Source organism: Dermacentor albipictus, chromosome 9 (assembly GCF_038994185.2).
Source record: "Dermacentor albipictus isolate Rhodes 1998 colony chromosome 9, USDA_Dalb.pri_finalv2, whole genome shotgun sequence".
In the NCBI taxonomy this organism is placed as follows: domain Eukaryota; kingdom Metazoa; phylum Arthropoda; class Arachnida; order Ixodida; family Ixodidae; genus Dermacentor; species Dermacentor albipictus.
In genome coordinates this window covers 22,957,534-22,977,087 of record NC_091829.1, presented here as the reverse complement: position 1 = coordinate 22,977,087, position 19,554 = coordinate 22,957,534, and the positions used below count along the sequence as shown (strand labels likewise).

At 46.7% G+C, this 19,554-nt stretch overlaps 1 protein-coding gene across 5 annotated transcripts in view; it reads right to left on the bottom strand.

Moving 5' to 3' along the window:
• LOC135901952 (doublesex- and mab-3-related transcription factor A1-like) overlaps window positions 1–14,302 on the bottom strand; it is a 159,046-nt gene extending 144,744 nt beyond the window's left edge. The window contains exons 1-2 of one of the 5 annotated variants that reach the window (XM_070525463.1): window positions 14,024–14,302; window positions 11,836–11,936 (exon numbers count right to left, since the gene is read on the bottom strand). In XM_070525463.1, coding sequence (XP_070381564.1) covers window positions 11,836–11,917 — 82 coding nt within the window. In that variant the 5' untranslated portion in view covers window positions 11,918–11,936; window positions 14,024–14,302. Of the gene's footprint in view, window positions 1–11,835; window positions 11,975–12,112; window positions 12,148–14,023 lie in introns of those variants that run through there. The other 4 variants (XM_070525464.1, XM_065431793.1, XM_065431794.2 and 1 more) reach the window with 4 other exon arrangements.
• Between the last annotated feature and the right edge of the window lie 5,252 nt (window positions 14,303–19,554).

The window sequence follows — 19,554 nt, the reverse complement described above, 5'->3', positions numbered from 1 at the left end:
CGAAGCTATAGAGTTGCACTGCTGAGCATGAGGTCACGGATTCGATCCCAGCTGCGACGGCCGCGTTCCGATGGAGCCGCATTGCAAGAATGTTCGTGTACCGTACATAGGGTTTACGTCTGTGGACGGCAAAGAACCCTAAGCGGTCGAAATTATTCTCGAGTCCCCCAATGCGGAGAGCTTCAAATCATATCGCAGTTTTGGCACGCAATACCCCAGAATTTTATTTTGGTGACAAGACTGTCACTTTGTCTTTGTGTTGCCGTTGCCGTTATCTTCTTTTTCGACTGCCATTGTTGCGAGCAGCCTTCACCATTGCGTTTGTCGGACAGCATTCCCGTAATTGTAGCAGGATTTCCACCGTCTTTCCCTTGCCCCGCTCGCCGTCGTCTTCGTCGTCGTACAGCGTTCTCTTCATCTAATAAAAAATGTCATTGTCTTCTCCGTGCAGCCTTCATCATCGCTTTCTTCGTACCATTGTGTTTTCAGCGCTGCGTGACTCATTTTAACTATACGGTACAACTCGCTTCTCGTAATCGTGCAACTTTGTGCAGCGATGGCATTGCAGCGATCTCATCCCCCTCCGGCCGTCATCTAACTCATATTGGCACCTATATCTGCCTAGCCCTGCCTTATGATTCATACAAGCAGGCCAACGATCAAAGTGTCAAAACGTTGTTGGCTGAAGCAAAGATAGGGATCGAGCTTATCCCAGCTAACAACGAAACAAAAGGCAATCAGAACAATGTGCTAACTTCCACAGCAGCAGAGGTGTGAGGCACGAAATGCGAAAACTTTTACCCAAGTCTGGAAAATAGCTCCTACCGTACCTCCATAGCAGTCTCGTCCTTCTGCGAACAAGTTTCTATGTTAGCAGTGCGTTCAAAGGGGCTGGCTTGCTCATCATTGGAATAAAACAGAAACAGCGCGACACAGGACAGAGCGCTGTCCTGTGCTCTTTACTCGCTCGTCCTGTGTCGCGCTGCTTCTGTTTTATTCCAAAGTTTCGATATCTATAAACGTGTGGGAGGCAAGAGATCGGAGAGATGGAAATTTGTCTGATGTCCCATCGAAACGGTTCCTGGCTCGAATTTCACTCGTGAAGACTATATCTCGACAAAAGAATAGAGAGCGAGAGAAACGGTAATGGCATACTCTTTCCCATTCTCTCTTTCTTACCGTCTTGGAGCTACACGCCCGTCTCATCACATACGCCAGAGCCCGCCCGCTAGCCTTGTCGGTCACGTGACGGCTCACCTCACTCCCCCTAGCGGCGGCCGCTGCAAACACACCGACACGTTCTCGTTGCGCCGGGTGGCGGCTTCGAAGCCAAGAAGCAAAGAGAAGTGATTCTCGACTCTGCGGGCGGGGACCCGGCAGGCCCGCCACGATGGCATTGTCGTGGGGCGGCCAAGCGCACGGGTGCACAAAGTATAACCGCAAAGGAAGCCAGGCGCAGCCGCCGCAGCGACACGACGACGTCGGCGAAAGAACGAAGCGCGCTTAGCTCGGCGGCGGCGGCGGCGTCCGCCAGGGCGCGCTCCGCGCGCTGTCCATGGAAATCAGCTGTCAGCCGCAAGCGGCGAGTTTTTTTTTTCGCGCCGTCCGCGCGGATTACCAATTTAAATGCAAAAGGTTTCTTCGGCACGGCGCACCCGCCTATGAGCTCCGCAGAGGCGACGACGACGACACTATACCGGCCCGCCACGTTATTTATGTGCGCGGATCGCGAGCGCTTGCCTTCATCCTGGCGAGCCATGCCACCCTCTTCCCGCCTATAGCGGTCCCGGCGAGTCGTCGTAATTCGGTCGGAACAAAAGCGTCGCACGCCGGTGTACGTCGGCAAAAGAAAAAAAAAGAAGAAGCTTCTCGATGCGAGGGGCGCGTCGACAGACACCGCAGGCACGCGGCGACGCGGCTTCATCATCGCCAAGTGTATTATGCGGACATGGGTCGCTCTCTCCAAAGCGGATTATTTATCGTGCCCGGGTGCGCCCATTTACGTACATATAAGGTGCGCCGGCTTCCTCATCTCGAGCGGCCGTGGCGAATCGTCAAGAAGCTTTCTCCCATTGTCCGAGATCGGTTCGCGCTGCGACGCGCCGAGTATTTTACGCGGCGCATATAGCTGTGCGGAATATGGACACCGCGCGAATCGAGCCCTCCTAGTGGACGTCGATGTGTTCCGGGGAGAGGGTATCGATGGGCGGCGTAGATTTATTCTCTCGCGGTGGTATATACGATGCAGGTAACGCATGCTTTCGACGTTAACGATACCTCTCTTCTTTTTTTTTCTTTTTTTTTTCGGGCACTTGTTCATTGTCTCCTTGCCGCCATGAGGTATACCCCAGTCACGCAAAGCACCCGAATCCGAACGAAATCGAATTTCTCGATTGCGTTTGGTTTCTTTGGCAAGATGCGCAAAGGATCCAAACGTGATCGAGGAGTTAAATCCCAATCGAGTATCCATCCATCCATCCATCTATCTGTTTTCCCGCCTACCTGGATCACTGGGTAGTCAATGCAAGAATGGGTAGAGCATCGGGCTGCTGTGATAAGGTAACAGGGTTGGAAACCAACTATCGGCCGAACCTGCGTCACTGAGTATGTGGCAATGTGTGCATACGTGCCGCTCTTCAACGAACCATTCACATCGACATGTGTGTCTTCAAGTTGGGGTAGCCCTGACACCTGCTGTCAAATGTGCCTGGGGATCTGCAGGCGACAACTCTACATTGTGTTCTAAGTTCCCGGCACCGATGTCTACGGTGGACAGCCATATTTGGAGTCTGTGTACTAAGAACATTAGGCGGCACAATATGCTTAGGAAGGCCAAAGTTAAGCCGAATGTCTCAGATGACTAGTCGTTGGACAACGGACAAGTGCGTCATTTCAGTGCCCCCCCCCCCCCAGCTGTAACTGCATCATACAAGTTTACATTTATCTCTTTTACATTTACATCTTACATTTCATGATTGCTCTGGTTTTATATTCAAGAAGTGTCATTGTGCCTCGCGCGCATCGAAACAAGGTTTCGCTGTTGGCTGGTAAGTTGGCCTGCCCATTCACAGGTTCCAAGGTTCCAAGATAACCTCGACACGTTTTCGATGCTCCGAAGGTTGAAGTACATCATTTACAGCAAGTTGCTAAAAAAAAACTTAATTTCAAATAGCTTGATTTTACAATGAGCGGACTCGCATCCAGAGCACGGTTCAGACCTGACGCGAGGCTTAGCCGATCAGTAACTCACATTGGGTCGTCAGCGACGAAGCTTCGTTGTCCGCCAGTCATCGGTCCTCCGCATTTGGCAGTGTGTCTAAGCAGCCCAAATATCTGCGACAAACAGCAAAGAAGCCGGTCACTTGACTCAACAGACGCAATCTTGTAAGAGTGTTCGCATCTGCTGTGACTCACCAGAACAAAGAACTGCTTCCTCTTGTCGCTCTTTCCGTCGATGAACTGCTGTCTGCATGCACGATGCAATGCCGCTGCCGACTATCTCGGCAGTACCGCCACACGCTGCTACTGGCGAGTAGTTCTTTGTTAATAAACTTCTTTGTCTGTAGTGTCAACAGCGAAAACATTTCTTCGTGGGCTCAATTAAACTACTTGAATAAAAGCAAAGGACGCTAGTCTGGACACTCATCGAATTCCGTCATATCAAATCCAACAAACGAGTCGTTTCGCGCCAATCAAAGGCCGTAGCAGCTCAGCCAGTCAGAACTGACAAGATGGCGAATTCCACAACATGGCTGAATTTTGACAATGCCCACAGAGACTACCACCCCAGGTACGAGATTTTTAAAAAAAGAAAATGGTTCTACTTCATCTTGGAAATGACATCCAGTGTGTCTGTGACCGCAACCGCCGGAAAGGTAGCAATTTCAATACGCGAATATATGGCAGTCGCTTAAAGTTTATGCTGGAGACAGGTAGTTCATTGAACATCAACGAGTCAAGTGAAAGGAATGTGGTAGACCGTAAAGTGAACTGTGTTTTTTTGAGTCAAGAGTCGTCTCCGTCCGAAGGTTTCGAAAGCGGCAACGCTTTCGAGTAGCGGAGATACGATGACGTGTCGCAGGCCCGCCCAATATAAGCAATGCATTACTTACATTAGATGGACCAGCTTTTAAACGGGCCAGTTGGTTGCCAGATTCTTGATTCACGTTACCATAGCAGTATACACGGGACACAAACAGAGGACGCAGACAACACAAACGATGGGTTCGTTTAGGTTTAAATGATTAAATCGGAAGCTAACATATTGCCCTCCCCCCCCCATTCCAGGCATTTCTCGTCAAAAAATAATTTGATCATCGCATTAGCACCGCTATTGTTCTTTTTTATTTATTTAGCGTACAATCAGGGCCATTACAGCATTACAGAGTGGAGTGGATACAAGCAAAATGGGTAAATTAAAAAAAACTGGAGTTAATAGAAAATAATATATACACAATCACAAATGACACCTAGATATACAAAGTTAGCTATGACGTTCGTGGGTACAGGTTGAACAATGTGAAGAAAAAGGTTCCTAGTTATACAGTATTAGCTACGACGTTCTTCAATATTTGAGGATCTGCGACGCGAGGCTTATAGGCGATTCCACTCATTGGAAGTGCGAGGTACAAATGACTGCAAGAAAGCGTTGGATCTGCATAATGGGGTGCCGACCTTATGAATATGACCTACATTCTGGGTGATACATACGGAGGCGGGGAAATAAGTTTGTTATGTAACAGCGGGTGATGAAATAACTTATGAGAAAAGCACAGACGAAAAAATTTGCGACGTGATGTCAAGGATGGTTATAGTTAAGGCTAGATCTCATGGCACTGATACTCGCCGTTCTGTTATAGTTAGAAAGACTGAAACGAGTAGAATTATTCTGAACCATTTCCAATGAGTGCATCAGGTCTATTTCATATAATAGAAGAATGACGTGGCACACTCAAGTTTTGACCGTATTAGAACAATTTTGAGAAAGAAGGTGCTTTGGAAAAGTTGCGTCGTAAGTAACCTAGCATTCGGTTAACGTTGTAGCGTTACTTATTATAAGTGCGATGTGGATATTCCAAGTGGGATCGGATGTTATGTGAAGACCAAGGTACTTGCAAGTTGTTACCATTTCTATGGAAGCGTTATTAAGGGTGTACACAAGTGGTTCCTAGGTAGCTTAGATACAAGCATAAATTTACGATTGTTAACGTTCAATTCCATTAACCATGAATTGCACCATGCAAAAAACGACATTAAGGTCAGCTTGAAGCCTGATTACATCATCGCAAGTTATTTCGGTGTAAATTACACAGTCATCGGTAAATAGGTGAATTTGACATAAAACACATGAAGGTAAGCAGTAAATATAAATGAGAAGTAAGGGAGGTCCAAGCACAGAGCCTTGTGGTACACCCGAAGAAACTGGACTCACATTCGAGGTTACTTCGCTAGCTGAAACAAACTGTGAGCGGTTATTGAGGAAAACCTCAAGTCAGTACAGAATTTTATGATCGATGTTTAATTGTTGCAGTTTGTAGATCAATAAACAATGGCACACTTTATCGAGCGCTTTTGTGAAGTCTAACAAAATTGTCTGCTACTGAATAGTGGTCAAGTATTAGATCCAGCTTGTGAGTGAACGATAATGGTTGGGTGTCACATGCATACGTTTTGCGGAAGCCGCGTTGAAACTCAGAAAAAAAGTGAGTTTGCTTCTAAGAAGTTGGCAACGTGAGGAAAGAGAATATGCTCGAAAATTTTTCATGATGTGCTGGTTAAAGAAATAGGCCGATAGTTCAATGGGGAATGTTTAGTACCCATTTTGTAGAGTGCGATTACCTTCCCCACCTTCAAATCAACAGGCAGTGAACTTATGCGAGTGATTGCTAGAAAGGTCTTTGTAAGAATATCAGAACAACACGTGTTAGTGTTTTCTAGAACATTTGCATTAATTAAGTCATAGCGAGAAGCAGATGAGAATTCTACGCTGACCGTTTCAATTATTAACAGGTACATTGCGGCGTAGTCGCAAGATTGTGTAGCTGAACGCGTTTCATGAGCGCGTTTAGAAAAGTTGCGCATAAAAAACGTCATTTAACATGGATGCACAATCGGCAGAGGGAATGGCGTTACCAGTGTTACCAACAAGGGCTATGGTGTTGTAATGCTTTGGGTTAATAGTGCGCCATAAATTTTTCGTATCAGTAGTTAGCATGGATGGCAATGCGTTCTTCAAAAAAGTCAGCTTGCTTAAGCGCTGTTGTGTAGTCATGTGTAACGCGTTTGTAGGCTGCCATTTTTTCACTGTATGCGGATGTTTTAGCTGATCTGTACAAACGTTTCTTTTTATTAAAAAAGCGCTTAATGTGAGTGTTGTACCAAGGAGCGTTATTATAATAGGAAAGAGTGCAGGTAGGGATAATTTCTTTCCGTTAATTCACTGCTTTTAGCAATAAACATGTCCCAGTTCGTTTGCGCACTGCGGTTATCGAAATCAGTCAGGAACGTGTCAAGGAAAATACAGAGCTCATTGTCAATTTATTCAAAATCAGCTTTCTTATAGTCATAAATGGTCTTGATCTTCTTTTTTTTTCTTTCTGAGTTTGGCCGTGAAATGTTGACTTTGAAATTGATAAAAGAATGATTGCTCAAAGACGGTAAGTAGGTTCTCACAAAAAAAAAAATTCTCAGTCGAAGAATGAGCAGCCCGCATGCGCGGTAATAATTCATGTGTTTTACGGTTCTTGCATACCCTTTGTGTCAAGTAAATTTCGCCGTTTGTGATGCATGCACCCGCTCTTTCTGTCCCATATAGTATTGCACAGGTATACCATGAATCAAAAAAATCCACCCAATGTACGCCTGTATAAGTGTCTTGTAAGCCCAAGCACGGGTAGCAGACGCGGCCCTTGTAGAGCGGGCTCACACACAAAAAATGCAGCAGATCCAGCGAGATCCAACCCCGCTATGCGAGTGCTCCTAGCCGGAGTTAAGCGTATAACACGAGCCGAAGAAGCCGAACTGCGAGAAACAGCAACGCGACGATGTGAGACGGCACATTACTAAGTGTGTAACAGGCTTTCACCTTCACGTGCTACAGGAGTGCCGAATTTTTTTTAACAAAGTCGGTGTACCGCGCTAACATGAAAAAGCGGACAAAGCAGTAGGACGGGTTAAAAATTTCCTGGCATGTCATTTAGAGCTATCGTGCACGCGCACTTTATGTTTAAAAACTAAGGATTGTATACAAATTTGTAAAAACGACTCTTGAATATAATAAATAGCTATACCAGCAAAAAAAGCTTAACATTTCAAAGCAGTTATTGGTATAGACTTACCCCCGAGCGATATGTCCCGCGCAGTCACGCGACACCCAAACCGAGTTTAAACAGGCGACTTCACAGGCATATAGCAAAAAATAAATAAATAAGGGCATAAGAAGAGTCACCCCCTTGCGTTGTCTAATGCGTGGCTGATGAGATCGTTGTTGTTCTCGCACTATGTGTTGGCACTTCGCTACCACATCAACCATGCCGAGCCCGAAACGAAGCACTTCTCGTGTATGGCATAAAATTTAAGGGTCACGAAGAACACTGTGAATGCGGTTGAGGTGGTCATCGACGCGTACTGCAGTTACTATAAAGTAATCTTTGGTGTGATGTAATAAATAAAAAAGAAGCGGTAACACCGGGCGAAATTGCAATAAAAAAATCCGAGCACACCTAAGCATTTCTTATGAGTTGTCAATGCGAAAGAATTATGAGAAAGTTTTATCTTGTCCGGCATTCCGGTAAGCGCAGGCAGACTGAGCGTTTTACCGGACAAGCTGAAACTTTCTCTTGATGTCTTTGCATTCACAACTCATAAGTTTTAGCTTGTCCGGTATTCCGAAAAACGCAGGCGGACTGGGCGTTTTACCGGAATACCGGACAAGCTAAAACTTTCAGTTAATGCTTTCGCATTCATAACTTATAAGCTTTAGCTTGTCCGGTATTACGGTAAGCGCAGGCGGACCGGGCGTTTTACCGGACTGGCGGAGGCGCAAACGTGGGCGGCCTGCACGGTGCAGCCCCTGGGGGAGCAAAGCTCAACCAGACAAACACAGCTAATATTGCAGTAACCAAGTGTATTTTACATTGCTGCTGGTGTTAACTTTTCGGCAGCGACACGGTTACGCCGCTGGCAATTTTTTTACCCGTAATTGATGCACACACTTGAAGATATGCCTGCATATAGAAATTGAACTGAACAGTGACGTTTTCCCTGACTTCATATGAAAGTTTGCATCTATTCTTGTGTGATTGTGCAGTCGTGTTATTCATGGTCAGCATTGTCCTCGCTCATTTTTCCTTGTCCGCTGTACTAATACTCACTTGATAAATGTATTTCTTTTCTTGCATTATTCTTCTCACACTGTGAGAAAAAGTGATGTACAGTCGCGGACAGAATAAAATGGACCACGGGATCTCCGAAAACGTTCAATTCCCGAGCAGCCTGTAGCAGTAACCAGTAAAACTGCCCACGACAACGTTGTTAGCATATTCTAGTCGAGGTCCAAAATGCAAATACCAGATTGCGTTGTGAGGTTGCGGAGATATTCAGCTTTTTCTTAGATTTCATGGTCCATAATATTCTGTCCGCGACTGTACATCACGTAGTGAGTTGTCACCAACGCCCTAAGGCTGGTGACTGCCACATGAAATAAATCAATCATACCAAATCAAATATCGCCCTTATAAATCTCGTCCCACGTTTCATTAAAATATAAACTTCGCAAGTGCTTACGATCTAGCTTGTTTTAAAAAAATTAGCAGTGGCTTAGCTCCTCTATGCCAGGATATACGTAGCGAAAGCTAAGGCACAGCATGGTTAGCCTTGGTTAATCTTGATCGCAAGTCCAGGTTAGTCTGGTTGTCTAGCTATGTTGCGGCGTTTAGCCGGTCGTTCGGCGCGCTGTTCATCTGTTTTCTGGGCGATTCGTTTCCTCTTCAGCTCATTCCGATGTCGATTCGAGCCCTCCTCCAGCTTATCAGAATTGTCGCCGTCCATACTGCCGCCTCAACTGTAGTTGCGGCGTACGCGAGCTCTCCTTTTCAATCCTCCGACATGTTATCAGGCATGCGACGCAGCTGGCCAAGCGAGCGGAGGCGAGCGCAACGACGAGGAACGCGGTGTTACGTCATACCAAACGGCGGCGGCGGAAAGGCGCGGCGCTGCGCAGCGGCGGAACACCTGTGGCTCGGTGCTATTAGTGGCGCATGCGCAGTAGTGACTAGGAAGTGAGAGAAATATCCACGGAGAGGCGCGCACTGTGACGTCATGTGCCTCCTCGGAGCACCGCCACGGCGAAATCGCAAGTTCGCGGCCAGTAAAGGTTTCGCTTTAAAAAATCACCATGAAAATTGGCATATAACTTTTTTCTGAGCGCTTCTAGTCGCAATAACAGCTTCACCGCAAAACGTTGATAAATGCTGCTCCACATTATACCTTTGCTGCAATGGAAACGGAAACATCGCAGGCCGCAGGCAACGTCCGCTATAAGTAGTCAGCGCTAGTGTAGCTGCATATGCGTTTCCCTTTTCCTCGCACCGCTACTCGACGAGCGGCATCACGTGGTCTAAAATGACGTCGAACGTTCCGCCACGCAGCGGAACGTTTCCTTCAAAGCCACCGTCATAGCGATTCGCAGCTTCCGTAACAAGCGTGACATGACGTGATTGACGTGACATGTATGACGTCACATAACACGCATGGGATGAGTAAATGACGAGCCCGCACGATATACATGTCACGACATGCATGATAGGACTAGAGTTACTGTATATGCTATACCTGCGGTAGCATATACAGTAACTCTAGATAGGACCTCATGAATAACATGTTATGACACGCAAGCAATACATCAATGATACGGATGTAAATGGCATGCCATGAATGCTTTGAAATGCTTTAAAATGAGAAAACAGGCTATTTAGTTTTACTTGAGCTTCTGGCAATTCGGATGCATGGGTGAAATATCACGCTGGTGCTAATGCATTTAACTAGCTCAACGTTCGAACAAAACGCCATTTATTTTGTTCCATATTACCATCTATTACAGAACAATCCTGAGCGCTTTGGGAGGCCATAAATTCTTACCACTCCAGCGATCTCACTTTACGACGTCTTTGGCGCAGCTGTCCCAAAACTATAAGTCATAACTTCTTGAACAACGCATTCCCTTCCATATTTACTAATTAAGCGAGCGATAACCTTTCTGATTTCAAGCATTTAAATTACTCTGTCTTGAATAGCATTAATTTTGATCCCCATGGAATCACAAATGTATTCGATTCAATAAAGAATTCATCATCAACAGGAATGAACGGCATCAATGCGAAAATACCTTAAACACTAAACAAATTTCTAGTCTCTTTCTAGCGAAACTTTTTTCAACAGTCGCTTGAAACAGGATCTGTACCACTTGACTGGATGATTGGTAAGGTCATTACAGTTTTCAAGAAAAGCCCTAAGCCCTGTCATAAGAAGTGTTGTCTTGCTTCTATTACTAGAATCCATTCGAAAATTCTTGCCAACGTAATCAGTTCTAACGTTGCTAATTTCCTATCAACTATGAACTTCTTTCTCCTTCACCATAAATGGCTTCCGTAAGGGCTTCACTTGAGATAACCAACTCACTCTGTTTCTCCACAATATTCACTCTCTCCACAGTCCCTACATTCCTGTAGATCTCCTTTGCTCAGACATTGAAAAGGCCTTCGACAAGGCGTCCAATTCCCGTGTATTACTCAGCTTAAACCTACACAAGTCAGTCGTACCTTTGTTTCGAACGTTTCTAACCACACGTCCACAATTCATCCACGTAAAATCACACTTGCTATGCATGTTATTTCTTCTGTTTTATCTGCCTACCCCAAAGAACCATTCTTGGACCTATTGAAGTAGTAGCTTAGCGCAAATAAACCACAAACACAAGGAAGACAGACAAGGACAAGCGCTACTCACAACTGTTTAATGGAAAGGAAGGATGGTGCATATATATATATATCCTCTTATCAAGAAGAATAGAGATAGATGTGTGAGTGAGCCTTCTATCACATTACTGGATGCCGAATTTAACTTCTTGCGCGACCGCCTTTGATGTGCATGTACCGGCTTCACTTCTGTTTGGTAGGCGCATGCGTGACAAGAGGATATATATATATATGCACCATCCTTCCTTTCCATTAAACAGTTGTGAGTAGCGCTTGTCCGTGTCTGTCTTCCTTGTGTTTGTGGTTTATTTGCGCTAAGCTACTACTTCAAATATGGACGACCAACTAGCCCAACTGTCAACTCTTCTTGGACCTATTGGACCTACAAAATATGGAACGGCGTCAATACAAACTTCTGCCGCCGTGCTAAGTTTGGCTCCTGCGCGCGAGAGTAGCGGCTTTACCGCACAGCTTTGGAACAAAATGGCGCACCTTTGCGCAACTCTGTCCGTTTCTGGAGTTGGCGCCAATTCCAAGTGCCTTGTCATGGCCGCTGTCACGCAAACCAGGGAGCACTTGGACTTAGGTGTACATCGCTCAAATGCGTTTTTTTTTTTTAACGCGAGAGCATTCCTCATCACAACGTACAAGCGCAAGCGACCATTCCACTCCTAAAACGATTTCATTACGGAGGCAGCCCAACGAAGCGAATGTTTCAATACGCTCTCCAAGATAACCTAAACACGTATTTTCAACTTTATACGAAGCTTCAAATACACGTAATTTGTTGTAATTGCCCGAGGAAAACAAATGTCAATTCATGCGGCTATTGTGCTGCTCCCTCAGCACATCCGCCACTCACATTCGGTCGTTTGCGTCGGAGCCCGTGGCTTGAAATCAGTTATCTTGCCTCGATCCTCGGTCCTTCTCAGGCGTCGCAGCATCAGAAGGTTTCAAGCGTGTCTGAAGAACGAAAAAGAAGCCGGAGACATGACAGTCACATTTGGTTCGAATGAGCACCGGCACAGAAAATCCTTGCCCGGCTCGGGAGCCAAGGCGGGAATCGGCGACTTGCGCATGCGCTGACGTAGGCTGTCCGCGTTGCACGCGCGTCTGGTAAAAAAAAACTGCATGCTAACCGTAGTTTCGAACCTTCGTGCAGCCGCACACGAATGCGGTGTTGCGTCGGCATTCAATAGGGCACCGCGCCAGCTAGTTTCAACAGCGTTGATGAGCTAGGATCTCGAAGGCTCTGTAAATGAGCTAGACGAAGACATACTCTGCGCATCTGTAAACGCTGCAGCGCGCTGTATAGACAAAGAAAAAGTTTAACTGCTGCATCATTGCGCATCGTACTGGTGTTCTCTGCTGGCATGTTCTCATGCAGTGCGTTCTCTCGTCGAGAAACTGGCGTGACATACTCGCCGGAAATACGAGAAACTATGTTAAAGTGGCCTAGAATATTTCTAGTACACTCTAGTACACTGTACACGGTCGCGCTGGAAAGAGGAGACCGCATATGCAGCGTTCCGTTGCGTTCAAACGCAGCCGTTACTTCATTAGTTCCAGTTTCGGATTTTGTCGCGCGAGATAAAAGCGGGCTGCCGCAGTGTCATACGCGAGGGCTGTGTTCCAATACTGGCCATATCGACGGCAATGTACGGCTTAGCGAAGGCAGCATCCAAGTCAACAACGATCCAGGCTACTTTCCTGGCCAAACAAGATGGCGGCTGAGCAGGATGCTTGGAAAGCCGAGAGGAAAGTTATCTTCGCACAAGAAAACGTAGACACGCTATTCTACGCTATCATTGTAACCTACATCGTGTCTTTCATAGGTTCGCAGGCGCAAATACTTAAAATAGAGAAATAATATGTGCTTTTCTCAACTTTTTCATGTCGCCGAGAAGTGGTGTCACGTCGCAGAAGCATAAACAACAGATAAAGCAACAACAGAGAAGCCTGAGAGATCAAAATTTAACATAGAAAGTTTTTATTTGAAAAAGCAGAAGAAAATGTCCCTAATAACGCTGAAGCAGGACCCGATGAAACCCCAATACAGCTGATTAAAAACCTCGGTCCAAAGACCAAGGCACTGCTGACTAATGCCATATAGCAAGTGATTAGAACGAAGAAAATTCCGGTTGGATGGCGTGAAAGTAAGATGAACTCCATCTACAAAGTAAACATGATAAGGATAAGACGAGCTACAGTACAGGCTAGTTACAGTAACGCCGGTGATATATAGAATGGCTGCATGGGCCATCCAGCAAGCCCGTGAGGCGGCGAGGAGACAGGATCTCCGGACCTCCTCGGGGGCGGCCTAGGCCCAGGCCACGAATTTGCCGGATTGTTAATAAAGTTGTTACCACCACTACCATGCCATAAAATTGGAACTGTCGAGGTGGCTTACCAAGCGTTTTGTCGTGGTAAGAGTGGTGTTTTTGATATTGTAGAAAGGTAATTTACTGATACAGAAGATATCACTTTTCTCTTTAGGGCCCCGTTCAATTGTGTTTTTAAAAATGTGCCAGATGTTTGAAAAACTCACTCGCCTAAATGTCATCATGAGAAAGATGAGATTGGTTCACGTATGATGGGAAAATGTTAACGCAAGAAAACAGAGAAAAAAATACGTGCCCGCACACATACTTTATACATATCAGACACTAGGTGTTTTAGCTTCAGTCACAGCCTTTATTCATTAATCTATGCCTGCTCTCAGCTTCAAACACAGGCAACACAAACAGTACAGTACCTCTATTCTCACAACTCAAGCATGTCAGGCAAATACGTAATGCTTGAAAAAAAAATTGTCCTCTCAGCGTCATCATGACATCATCAATGTATTCCTGGCATAAAGCCACGCTCAGTGTCATGTTTTCAACGTCGCTTACATACACAAAGACTTCAGTCAAAGTAAGATCCGTGACAGCCATTTGAACCTGCGTTTGACAAAAGCATCTACTGTTTTGCTTCAGCTGCATTGCGTCTTTATCGAAAAAACGGTCTCGGACTGCATGGAACCTTTCAAAACTTCTCGGGCACTTTACCTCGAATAGCCTCGGCGGGCAACACAAACGTGACGATGGCATCGGGACTCCCACCAATGAACGGCTTGCCCCGACGAATGGAAAGGCCGCAGTCCTGAGGCTAGCTGAAGGCCTCTGTGTTGCGTGTTCTGGTTCCTGTAGACCCCCTTAGCGACCGGCTCGAGAGTGATGCCTCTCTACACGTCCTCGTTTGTAACGCGAGCTTCCCTCACGAGCAGCCTAAGTAACGGCCGCACGCCGTGAGGTCCCGCCTTTGTCCGAACACGCGCGAACACTGTAGGCGAGTGACGAAGTTATATCATGCCGACGCGATGTTCTAACCGAAGCTCGCTGCAGCTATTCTCTTTAGTGGCATGTTCGATTATCTTCATATCGCCGTGTTGGTGCTGCTCGCCAAGCTTTTACAGTGAAGCTGTGTGGCGGACCCTGTGCCGTCGTTGTCTGACTTCGCTAAAAAGGGGCCACGTGACCTAGCGGACGGGTAAGAGAAGAGCTCGACAGGGGGAAAGGGGTTGGAGTGACGCCTTTCCCCCTTGCGAGAATGCTATCTTACACGTGAATTTTATACGGTTGTCACACGGTGCACTTTCGGTGGTCGAGCCAGATCGGCATCGAATTTATCGATGATTCAACCCTGCTGCGAAAGAAACGAATGTTATGCTGGCGGTTTGCGGCCAACGAGCACATAGAGAAAGGGATTTATGGAGCAGTGCTCAGCGACTGAAACGCGATACTAGGAGAGCGTGGCTGCCGGCACTTCTTGCGCCAGCAAGGAGTGCCGGCAGCCACGGCAATCGACAAAGCAATCCAACCAATCGTCAAAACGATTGCAGCGCCCGCATCTCCAGTGGTGGGCCTTGCGCCCAATATACGGAGCTTTGGATTACCATGTTCCGCACATTCCATCCCAGCTACAGCTATGAGAAGACCTCGAGTAGTGCGTTCTCCTGAGCCACGGCGGCCGCATTTCGATGGGGGCGAAATGCGAAAACACCCGTGTACTTAGATTTAGGTGCACGTTAAAGAACCCAAGTGGTCGAAATTTCCGGAGTCCCCCACTACGGCGTGCCTCATAATCAGAAAGTGGTTTTGGCACGTAAAACCCCATAATTAATTATTTCTGCTGAGGAAGAAGCCACCTACCGCGAGCGTCAGCGCAAAAAGGGGCAGAGCAACTTGCACGGCAAACAGAAGAACGGCAAAACACACACAGAAACCTCACGCACAACAAGAAAGAAAAATACTGGGAGAACCGCAAAAAAAAAAGAAATAAAGCACTCCTAAAGCATGCCCACCTCGCGAAGCACGCAAAAGCGAAAATGAGGCGAAAGAATGGCGAAACAAAAGATTTACAATATAGGCTGCTTGCGAAGTTTGACTTGCATGGTGCAGCACTCGGTGTAACTAACACAGCTTCGCTGTGCGACCATCTTCACGTACTGGAAGGGGCAGAGATGTTTTGAAGATGCAACTCCACAGACAGCTCTTTCTTGGCTTTCTTCGCCGAGCCTATGAAGGCGACAATGGCGGCACTCAGAGATTTTGTGTAGCTTCTGGTTAACGTTGTTAATTAAGGTACTTCCAAGTCACGAACGGCTTGCGCGTTATCAACGTGTCGCAGCATTCTTCACAAGAAAGTAGCGAGCGCTGAGTTTTCAAGAAAGGAAACGCAAGCAAGGCAGAAGAAGATTATTGTTGTGGGACAACATAAGCCTCAGATGGCGTAAACTCTTTCAAGAGTGTAGTGCTGTGGAACGAGACACGCTCCAAAGGGTGCAAGCTTTTCTTTAAGGGTGCAGAGGAAGCTGTGAGCTTTTATATTGCACAATTAGTTTTGTTTAAAAAGGGACCCTCGTTCCTGGAAGTGAACCCGTATTTTGCGTGAGCGCACTTTCTATCATCTCTGCTGCCGTCATTGTTTATCTCATTACCGTCCTCCTAGCGCCGTCCCGCTCCGTCCATACTACTTCGCACCAATGAAGCACCGACTGCTCTTTCCAAGTGCCGACCTATCACGCGCGTACCTCTCCGAGCGCCATGTCAGGCACTGAAGCCATTTGCAACAAGCAACAAACATTGAGACCAAGGACAACATACGGGAAATTAGTTGTACTTGCTAAATGAATTAAAGAAATTATAAATTAAAGCCAATGGAAGTGGATGAATAAACAATTGACGCTGGCTAACACTCCCAGGGTTCCAGTAGAGAGAGAGAGAGAAACGAGGAATGAAAGGTAGGAAACATAAATACCAAGAAAGTGGATGGGAAAATGGCGCCGCGGTGGCTCAATTGGTAGAGCATCGCACGCGTAATGCGAAGACATGGGAACGTTCCCCACCTGCGACAAGTTTCTTTCATCGACTTTCATTTCCATTGATTTATTATTTGTTTAATTCATTTAGTAAGTACAGGTAATTTCCCCTATGTTGTACTTGATGTCCCTGTTTGGTGGCTTATGGTGTGTGTGTGTGTGTGTGTGTGTGTGTGCGTGTGTGTGTGTGTGTGTGTGCGTGTGTGTGTGTGTGATCATAAATCAAAGTCGTCATAGGGCATTCTCACATACACCCCTATAGGACCTCACATACATGTATACCTGTGCAGCGCATCGTGTGACGTGTTACAGACAGACGGACGGACATATTTCCGAAGGAAGCAACTCTAGAATGCTTACGCATTGAAAGTGACTGGCCGTCGCTTGCAGGACAGCCCTATGCCAGCACGGCAAGTTTTCAATCTTCTTGTGCGTTTGTCAGTCGTTCTTCTAATTTTCGCTTTATGTCACAGGACGCTTCCTGGTCAGGACACCGGTGCCCAGGACGACTCCGCCGCGACCGACAACCGCCAATCGTCGAAACGTGATGACGTCACCAAATTTAAACAAGAACGAGTGTCGAAAGAAATACACTTTTGTTCCACGGGCGTCTAATCCGTGCTCCTTGTTTTTTTAGGATCTAAACGACAAAATTTACCTGCTAGAGAACCAAAAGAAACGGACTCATGTAATACTCGGAAACGTGTGAAAAGACTCGCGAGAAAATCCACCTTTGCTTTTAAAGCGCAGTTCTTAGGCGCCCGCTCCTGCGGCGAGCGTCGCCGTCGGTGTCCCTCGGCGTAACCGAGTGAACGAGCACAGCGAAGGGTGGAAGAGAACGTAGAGCACAGCGGGGCATGAAAGACGGCGATAGCGAAGAGATAGAGCGAGGAGGAAAGCGGAGAAGGGTGCAGCGCTACCATGAGGTGGAAAGTGGAGGAGGAGGAGGATACGGCGAAAGCTTGAGAAGGAAAGCGTAGTGCCGCGCAAGACGGGCTCTGCAACGACGATGGCTACGAGATGGCGCCAGAGTAGCGCGCGTAGGGGGGATCTGTAATCATATAGGTCAATAGTTGTACTGAGGAATGTTTTAAAGCTTTTCAGCACACAAAAAACTCCCAACAGCAGAACTACTGTGAATACAATAACATATTCACAGTCACAAAATGGCTTTCGATTAAACCGTCGAACAGGCGACCACATCTTCACGATCACCCAAGCAATATAAATGAAATTCACTGAAATGTAACAACTACACTTGACCTTCCCAGGCATGAAGAATGCCTATGACAATATCCCCCACTGGATACTGCGAGAGAAACGAAAAGAAATATGGATAGAAGAAGACCTCATAACACTGCTGGCAGAGGTCTACTCAGACGGCACAGCGCTGTACGAACAAAATTAACGACCACACTTCGCAGAAAATCTAGCTAAAATTGGGCTGAAACAGGAATTTCCACTCCCGCCAACCTTGTTTAACTTGTACATACACAGCCTTCTTAAAGCCCTGGACAATGAGGGACCTGGCCTACGACTAAGAACTGTCACAGTTAAACGCCAAAAATAATAGACCAAATTAACGCATTTGCAGATGATATTGTTCTCGCCGAAACAGCCCCAGACTTCCAGCACCTCCTTGACATTTCCTCCTGAATGGCAAAGGGGGACGACTTCATATTAAACTCAGACAAATCGCAATGTATGGCCATAAATGTACACAAAACAGACCAAAATGTGACATGACTACGGCAAGGGAAAGACATCAAAAAACATGAACTTACAAAGATTTAGGTGTCAAGATGACGGGCCAACCAAACTATGACCAGCAAGAACAGATACTGGTAAACAAATGAAATAGGTTGAAAGGTCAAGTCTGGCTCTGGCTCATCATTCGCAAATTCATATGCAGTCGGAAGCACAGAGTTTGATACAGTGTATTGTAAGAAACTCTATGGTCAGAAGGACGCTACGGAAAGCCCTTGCAGTACCGGCCCTAACGGCTGGAGATGTCCTCGCATACACAGCACAAGCGACGAAATGTTTCGACAGACACCAGCACGAGCTGGGCCACTGGCTACTCGGGAGCAACTGCGCAACAGCCAATGCAGCGTTAATTGGAGAAATGAACTGGTTTTCATTGCGAAGCATAGAGGCAAGGTGAAAAATTTAGTACGCAGGACGGCTGAAATATATGCACAGCAAAAGTTACAGCTTCAGAATACATAAATACCTACGGTACTGCGGCCACAGGACGCAGTGGACAAAGCGGATAAAGTGCCTGGAAAAGAAGTGCGGCCGAAACTGTGGTCGTCAAAAAGCAATAACGGAGGCGGACTGGCGCAGAGCGGCGGTAGAATACATCACCAAATGCAGCGCGGAGACCAGGATCAAAGTAGTCAAAAGGAAGCAAAGCTTATCGCTCTACCATCAGCACATGCAAGAACCGGCACAGGAACCATACTACAGAGGGGATAGAGCAGAGCTCTCCTCTTTCAGACCCGGACAGGTGCCCTCCTGACATAGCTGCGTCGACAAGAATTGTTCTGGTAACAGCCAACATGTCGCCTGTGCGGCACCCCGGAGGAGTCAGTAACACGCGTTCCCCAGGAATGCCAGGGGCTACCTACAAATCTCCAGTCACACACCCTGGCCTTAATCCTTGCCCTCAGCTGTCGGACCGAAGACCGAGCCAAACTGGCAGAGACAACGCAGAGGCACCTGCATAAGTGAGAACGGCTCTGCAAACACACCGCAAAGACAACTTGGGTCAGTGACGTGGGCACATCAACCAACACCGCGTCAGGCTTGAACAACCAGCCAACAAAAACACCACCAAAGCAAGCACGCTGCGACTCGTCATGACGCACCAAGCCAACCCAAGCGGCCCAGAAGCAGACGAACAGCTGACGAGCCGCTCGAAAATAACATTGGCTTTGATAAATGATAATGAATGATAAAAATCACCGTAAAAGGACACTAGTAAACAACGTGTACCATACGGCTATAATACTCCACCATAATACGGCCTAACGACTACAAGAAGCAAAGTTCTTTATTAGGTGAACTTGAGAATAAACAAAAGCCAATTCTGCAAGCACCCACCCTGTTCCAAATGAATGAACCTCTCTTTGGGGTTCGGAATACAGATTTGTTGATTGTAGCGCTACCTGTTGGCAAAAACACAAAGCACCTATCGATATTTTCTTGCTACGAAAC